This window comes from Epargyreus clarus, unplaced genomic scaffold, assembly GCF_041222505.1.
Source record: "Epargyreus clarus isolate Ecla_fem2 unplaced genomic scaffold, WU_Ecla_fem_2.2 ptg000034l, whole genome shotgun sequence".
NCBI lineage: Eukaryota > Metazoa > Arthropoda > Insecta > Lepidoptera > Hesperiidae > Epargyreus > Epargyreus clarus.
This window is the reverse complement of record NW_027332239.1, coordinates 5,815,748-5,824,256: the sequence shown is the minus strand read 5'-3', so window position 1 is coordinate 5,824,256 and position 8,509 is coordinate 5,815,748. Positions and strand designations below refer to the sequence as shown.

General features: G+C 35.9%; 1 protein-coding gene across 1 annotated transcript; it reads left to right on the top strand.

Moving 5' to 3' along the window:
* Positions 1–2,224: 2,224 nt before the first annotated feature.
* On the top strand, positions 2,225–4,178 carry LOC140756220 (uncharacterized). Its single transcript, XM_073091678.1, has 4 exons — positions 2,225–2,547; positions 3,297–3,507; positions 3,903–3,973; positions 4,092–4,178. The coding sequence occupies exons 1-4, from the start codon at positions 2,511–2,513 to the stop codon at positions 4,160–4,162; spliced, it is 390 nt and encodes a 129-aa protein (XP_072947779.1). The 5' UTR covers positions 2,225–2,510; the 3' UTR covers positions 4,163–4,178.
* The last annotated feature ends 4,331 nt before the right edge of the window (positions 4,179–8,509 follow it).

Sequence of the window (8,509 nt, the reverse complement as noted above, 5' to 3'; positions counted from 1 at the left end):
TTTAGTGAAACTCTTAACGTGTAGCTACATCTAGTAAGTAACGGATAAACATTCTTAACACTTTATTCTTGATCTTGCGCTCTTATCCAAGGTCTTTAGGGTTATGTTGCTATCAAGATGACATTAACAGGTAAGCACGAATTCTTACAGGTGTTTCCTGTAAGTGGCCTAAGATTTAAATTTTTAAAGGTAAATTACATGTTTGCTCTGTGGTTCAAAGCAAGTTCATGTACAGAGTGTACTCTTTTAAATTTATTATTAAACTGTGATGAAGTTTTTTATACCTTAAAGTTCTCGTCTCTGATCTTTATAAATTAGACTGACGCACCTTTGGACATTGATTTCAGTATTTTTAAATAACTAAGAATATCGAGGTGCTTTGTTTCTGTGTGATGATATGAAATTAAAGTACTTTACACATCGTTTTTCACTTTTTAACTCTAACGTATTTTTAAACATAAAAAACTGAGCACTTAAACGGAACCTCTAGAACTATAATTAAAATAATTACTAATCAAGTTAAAATACGTAAGAATTGAAACGAGTGCAAAATATTTTCGCGGCAAATGTGCACACGGGCCGGAGTGAGATGTGATAATGATAATGCCTTAGCTCAATAATATGCTATCTTGCGTCATACTGATAAGATTTTTGGCAATTCATTCTGATATTTCGTTTTTTTAAGATAATAAATGTTATATACAAATTAAGTCAGATATTAAAGTTTGTTCAGCTGTTTCTTACAAACACTGTCACAGGTACTACTTAATTGCACACGTGTATCATCCCATTGCTGGGCAAAGATCTCTCCCTACCCATTGAAGATGATCTGGATCGCATTCCAATTTGCTCCAATTCTTATCAGGGTAGTAGATACACAAGGACAATCCAAATTAAACAGTAGTCTATGTTTTACAGGACTTAAAAGAATTACTGTTATTATAAGAAATCCAGACAAATCCATTAACAGTTTAAAGTTACTTATACATGTAGAATAAATAATATTTTATTAATAATACATAATTAATAATAATAAATAATTAACGAAAATCCATCTTCATAGAGTTACAAAAGTCCACAGTCTTAGACACAGCATCTATTGTTCGGCGATTTTTAAATATATCAACATTAGTAAGCAATTAACAAATTACAGTACTTAATTAAATTCGTCCGAGTAACAAGATACTTGGCTGTCGCCTGCTTGGACTCTAAAATACCGGTGTAAAACCCGAGTAGAAAAAGATTCTTACTTTCTTAATAATAAAAAGTATAGGTGATCTTTTAATCGTTTTTATTTTTATTTTTGGAACACTCTGTGTAGTTAGAATGAGACCACCTGTGCACACTACGTGGTTCCCACAACGCCTCCGCGTCAATATTGACACTGATTAAATCAATTCCGTGGATGCGTTATCTCAAGCCGACCAATCCTCCTCCTAGCTAGTTTTCACAGAATTAAAGTCACAGGTATTTATATTTTTTTACAATATAGGAGTAGCAGACGAGCATGCAGTCCACCTGATATTAACTGGCTTGTGCCGCTCATAGAAATCTTTAATCAACCCTAGATACGAATAGATATTCCTACCTGAGGCTGGCAACAGATGCGCCTCTACTCCTGAAGGCTAAGCTGAAAAGCCTCGGAAAATTATGTCTCTCTTACCACACCCTTCAAGCCAGAACACAGCAGCGATTAACACTGTCGTTATGAGGTAGAAATAAGTGTGGCGGTGGTGCCGCGGGAATTGAACCGCAAAGAGCTCAACCACCTCCAAAATAGTCATAGGTACTTGTAAATACAGCAATAACGATTAGAGGTTAGAAAAAATAAAGGTAATCTAAAAGAACATGCATAAGCATCATTCACACGTATGACAAAAGTCGGATAACTATCGTTACGTGTAAATCAAAGAGATAATAATAGTAGATGATATAAATATATCTACAGGCACTGACCGTGTTTACAATAACGTGTCAGATAAAAACATATTTATCTACACTATATTTGGATATATTTATGTTCATGTACATTGTTTAGAAAGATATTATTACGTTTGTTTGTCACGGACCCATCTTTTACGCCACACCGTCGGTTACGTACAAGTGATACGAGCCGTACGACGGTATGCGACCAACGTTCCCCATCCTTCCCAGGGTCACGGGCCAGGCGATTCGAAATCCCACTCTTGCCGCCCGCAACCGCGAACCCCTTTTAGTCGTCTCTTACGATAGGCTGGAGGTACCGTCGCCCTATACGGATCCTAGAACTACAGAGAAATTGTTACGGACCTTATCTGACACATACGATGTAGATTTGCAGCTTTATCGGTAAAAATAAAAACATTGTACCAATGAAATTATCGTCAATTACTGGTTTTATTATGTTGCCACTTGACAAATTGGTTTTTAATCGGTATTAATTGAACACATTCGAATTAAATTCTCTATTTAAGCTTGCCTTGAGAGCGATAAAATTCATTGTAGTTGAAAAATAATGTGTGTCAATCAACATGATGTGTAAACATCGGCCATGGCTGCACTCTTTTTGTAAGTATCGCCACAATGTTCTGTAGATCTGTTATAGAATAAATAATTAATCATCAAGAGTCTACTCATTACCTATATAATTATTAAAATAAACAAATTAGGTATTTTCTAAAGATAAAGTCAGTTAAACTATAATAAGTAGTATCTTGCTTTTCAGCCAAAACATTAATGTAATTCTTCTTCTAATTTAAACTGATCCGTAACCAAAGCCAAATATAATTTTACACACCAAAAAAAAATAAAAATTTTGGAATATCCTGTCATCTAATGTGTATATTATGCGTTGTAACGTATTCTTCAATTAATAAAAAAATTGTTCGTCTCTGTTGTTGTTTGCTCAGACTGATGTAATAATGAGTAACTTAGACTTATTTCATAAAAAATACCGCGCGAAAAAAAGGAAATTCATGAAAACTCCAGAGTAGGTGGAGGATGGTAGGAGTAGGCTTGCAGGTGATGTGAATATATTATAGTAAAACGTCGAATTCGGAATTTCAACGTGTTTACCTACCACGTGTTTGACTTTCAGTACCTACCCTTAGTATGAGGTTTTACGTGTTGACAAAAATGACTGTTGTTGTTTTTGTGTACGTATTTCCCATATATTTCCAATCAGTTCGGATACAATCCGCTAGGGGCGCTGTTTGGAAATGTACGGGCAAATACGTAAACATATACCAAAACAGTCATTTTTGTAAAAACGTAAAAACTGTTACTAAGGGTACAGTATATTTTAGTTTACATTTCAGTGTTGTTCTTCGCGATAATTGCTAGAATCAAATCAGCGTTAGTGTGTCCATACCCGGACCACACCATGTGCGGCAACGACGGACGCACATACAGGAACAAATGTGAATGGAACTTCGCCGCGGCACTGAACCCCGGACTCGAGCTGCGGCAACTGGGACCTTGTAAGGAGCCTTATGATGAGCTGGATATAACGCCACCCAATGTGCACCGGTATGTTTGTTTTTGGAACGAAATTCGAAAATTATAACGTAAGAAAAAAGCGTTATGAGCGCTACTTGCGACTTTCTCTCTCTACGACATCTTCCAGAAGTAAGTGTTCAAAGTGAAGATAGAGTTGAATTTGAGTACAGCCTAAAACTTTTGATTCGAGATCAGTCTATAAATATAATGTTTTATTGAACAAACACATGTTCTGGTTACAAACAATAAAATAAGGTATCGAGGAAAAATCGATTAAAAAAACTTATATTTAAGTAAGTAAATAAGCTTTATCAGTTTCTTTAAATGTGACTAAAATATAATATAAAGATCTAGTTCAAGGAATCATTGCCAAGAACGTAATTTAATATTTAGTTATTTACTAATCATTCCGTTATTTTTTGTAGAAATAATAATTTTCTTCGGGCTAGAAACAAGAGAAAACGGAACATGAAATTGTCGATTGACGGTACAATAGGTGAGTAGAATATATATTTTTTTTATAATATAAAAGTAGCAGACGAATTTGCAGTCCAGTTTTAAATAATTCTTACTAATTAAGTTGCAAAGCAAGTAATTTTTTTATATTTTTTCAGGTTTATATCATCCGACGAATTGTGCTTTTTATTTTTTCAGTGATAGTTGTAAATTTGGTTACGGTAAATAAAATTATATTTTTGTGGTGTTTTCTGTCATTTTTGATGCTCCCGCCTGCAGCACCATACCTTTAATATTTTAAGTTTTATTTTTATATAGATATTATAGTTTGCTGACAAGGGGGGAACCTTAAAATATTACCCAGTGTCATAAGAGGTATGTCAGTAGAATCCGCGCCAAACTGCTAGTCCTCTCCGAATATAGAGACAGGTCGGGACCCCCCGGCACCCGTCCGCTGCTTGCTCTCGCCCACGGGTACATAGCTGCGTTAGTGTCCCATAACGTTACTACGGAATATATGTTTGTCACTACAAACATTTATTCCTACAGCTCTCTGACTAACACCTGCGCGCATTAACTTCAGAGCGGACTTGAAGGTTGGCGCAGACCACGGTATGCAGTCATACCGTCGTCCTGCTCCAGGTCGCTAGTGGGGCGAGGCGAGTCAATTTCTTACTGCTCACAACGTCACAACTCTTTTAGTCGCCTTTATAACACGGGGATACCATAGCTCTGTTCTGATCCAGAAACTACAGGGACATAGAGGTGCGTTTTAAGGGTTTGAGCCTCGGTCCCGTCGATTGAGAGGCAGAGTTTCATCCACTAAGTTTCATTATTTTACATCAAACTTCATGCAGTCAATTCTACAGGTACACAGAGGCAATCAGGAGAAAAATTGCTAAATGACTGTACGATTGCTTCGTGAATGTCAAACGTATAATCAAATAAGTATTCATATCCTGTAAGAATCACTTCAATTTATCTCATAGAGTATCTTTAATGTTTATACATTCTTCAAGTGCTATTTATATAGCACTTATAGCGATATCTCAATGGCCACTTAACAATCTGCCGTGCAAAAGTCCCCGGATTGTTTCTGATCAAAATTTGGTTGTATGAATGAGTGTTTGCTTTGCGTGGTCCTAACATGTTGAATATTGCCATGTTCGATATAGATGTGATTAACTTTTTAGTACTACTATCCTCATCCCTTCATAATAATCTTACTAAGATTCTCGAATTATCCAGTCACGGGAATTGTGTAAATTAAATTCGACATCTCACAAAACATCCACATTTACTATATTACCGAAAATTATCATTAGACCTCACACCAATGCAAGTTGTGCTAAAATGTTCCTTAAATCTTTATTGGTGTTTGGCTATAACATATTCATTATTTATCTAGGATTAGTAGTGCCCGCGGCTTCGCCTGCGTTTTAAAAAAATAACGTGACGTACATATAACTGAAAAATTGTACCTTCATTGGAAAGACAGTCGTCGTACCAACTCAAAAACCTTCGTGGGCTCATGCACAACAACTTTGCTAGAGATCATGACATGATCAAATACATAGTTTACAATTCTATGAAGGACATACAGACAAACACTAAGTTTTACATTGTATAGATGAGGTCTAAGAATGTTAACAAAAAAGGAGTTGATGACTTCATGAAACTTGAAGGTACCTTAGTATCGACTGCGTCAATTGGAGCTAATTATTCCGGAAGCTGTCCATCTTACTGACATGGTTTCTATTATCTAGCAACTTGTTATTCATGATAGAGTATGATGCATAAATTTAGGTACCCGATTTATATTGCAAGATGCTATTTGATTACTAAATATAATATTACTTCGTTTATGTCAATGGAATAATATTATCGAGTGTTCAATCGATCATATATGCATTCATTGTTTTTTAAGTATGTATTGTCGTGTATATTAAGCAGAGCGTAATTCATATAAATGAAAAAAAAATAACAAAAGAATAAAACTGACATCTAAGTCGCCACAAAGTAAAAAATTATTCAAATAAATGTTGGTTTAGTACATAGTTCTGAAGTCGCCGCTCCATACATTTCGTTGGATAACGGCGTTACCAGCTTGTCCAATATGACTACTGTTTATAAATATCCGAAAGCATCAAATGTATAACTCATACGGTTTAGACGATAAACAACCTTCCTTTATCAGGTTTAAGACCTTGACGGCCAAAATTTTCATCCTATGTGTCTGCTTCGTTACGTCAATACATGTATGAAAACACAAAATGGCTGATTCCTATAGTTTAGATTAGAAGCACAGCAGCATCGCCAGAGTGAAAGTGTTGAAGATATTTTTTTTCATAACATGTATCTGTTTAGGAACTGTGAAATATGTGTGGAAGCACTAAATGGATTATTCGTGTGGTTTAGGCTGGAGGTACTCTGCTATGAGTAGGTATAGAAAGTGTCAAGCGTAATTTTCTTTAATGATGCTCGCTAATCTATAAATACCATATAAATAAGCTGGATAACGTGCCTATAGATAGTATAGCTGTAATGCTACCTTATATTAGTATTTTTTATTTATTTTCTAAATTATTCCTACATACATGCTGAGTAATCAACCTCTTAGCACGATATTTGCCTCAAAAAGCCACAATGGATAGAACTAAAGTACCTACATATTATATATTAAGTACACAAAAAATCTCTAATACCTCCAATATCAACACTGGGGGTAGAGCTATTAGCGCGATATTTGCGGAATCTACTTATAGTTATTTGCGGAGTGGAATGTTTGCGGCGCGGCTATCATGGCTAACCTTCTGCGAGGTGCTCGAGGCACGATCACAAACAATCAGGCAAATAAAGGCGATCTGTGTACTTAGCGTACCCATAAATACGAGCATTGTGTATCCATCACATTAAGAGATATGGTTCCAGAGTAAATATATCTTGACGATATTAAGATGGAGCAATGTTAAGGTTGTGTACCGAATATATATTGCGAAATGAAAGTAAAACTGGAATAGATAAAAGCAAAAGATAGCATACGTACGTAAATTACACCTACGTACGTTGAGTTACGGAAGATTTTTATTTCAAGTTTTAGATAAGTATCAGCGATAAGCTTTGAACATTAGAAAACTTTACTATTTTGTATTCTTGATGTGAATACAGTTAAACATTTATGCGTATTTTCTTTTTTTATATTAAAGGAGTAGCAGACGAGCATGCAGTCCACATGATGGTAATTGGCAACTGCCGCCCATGGACATTTGTAATCAACCCCAGATAGAATTAGATATTCCTACCTGAGGCCACAGATGCGCCGCTACCCCTGAGGACTAAGCTGGAACGCCTCGGTATAGTAAGTATGTCTCCCTTACCACACCCTTCAAAACGGAACACAGCTGCGCCTAACACTGCTTTTATTAGGCAAAAATAGGTGTGGCGGTGGTGCCGCTGGAGTCGAACCACAAAGGGTTCTACCATCTTCAAACGGAACACAGCAGCGCCTAACACTGCTGTTATTAGGCAGAAATAGGAAAATATTATGGGATATGTTTGTTATTGAAATACGAAGGCTAACTTATAATTTTTATTCCTGATTCATCGTTTTCATAAAACCTTAATTGTAGTGTGATAATATAATTTCGCGGTAAATATGGATCGCCAAAAATATATCTAGCTTATTCATTATTGTTCAAAAAGACCGCGACTGTTCCTACCATCTTTAATTTTAACACCTGCACATTAAAAAATCGAAAACCATACAACAAATGGTTTTCGCCTTAACAAATCAAATAGTCCTTAGTAATTACCGAAATGAACGAGCCAATTTAGTTTTTGCTATGGCGCCTAAAGCGAGGACAAAAACTGTTGAAAACAACCTGAATTGGCACCGTTTAACAATACGGCAAACGGCATTAGGTCGTAAAAATCACATGACACGCCCACATAACAAGCGGTGACTTCTTAGTATGACAGCTGCTATCACTAAATAGATCCAGGGTTGTTAGATTTGTTAACAATTTGTTAACCTTAAGTCATAGATTAGTAAAGATTACTCACTCCTAACAAGAAAATGTAACATGTTTTGACAATTGAAATAGTCGCTGTCATCTATTTTCGTGTTTGAAAGATATTTAAAAAATGTAGTTTTTAGATCATTTACGGATAAGACGATATTCGATATATATTTTGTGTTTTTGCACCACTTACTTGCACATGTTGACATTGTTCCGCGTAAATTACATCATGACAGCCATTAAATGGCCGACACATTTGTCAGACGTTTAAGCCATTTAATGGCTTCCTTCAATTACAAGACGATGAGATATCTATACTTATCTATGGCTTAACACGTTCCCAGCGGCACAGATTTTTCTGAACTTTCCATTACTGCGTTACGAGTTGTTTTAAACCTCGTCCTATACCCGACATTGTGGCGGCACGAGGCGTATTAAATCCCACCGCCCGAAGGAGACTAAAATCCTTTTTTTGGCGCCAAATAAGATAAAATGGACGGCTTTTGTCTTGATTATTATTAACAATGAGTTGAGTAACCTAGATCTGCCGCCGCCCT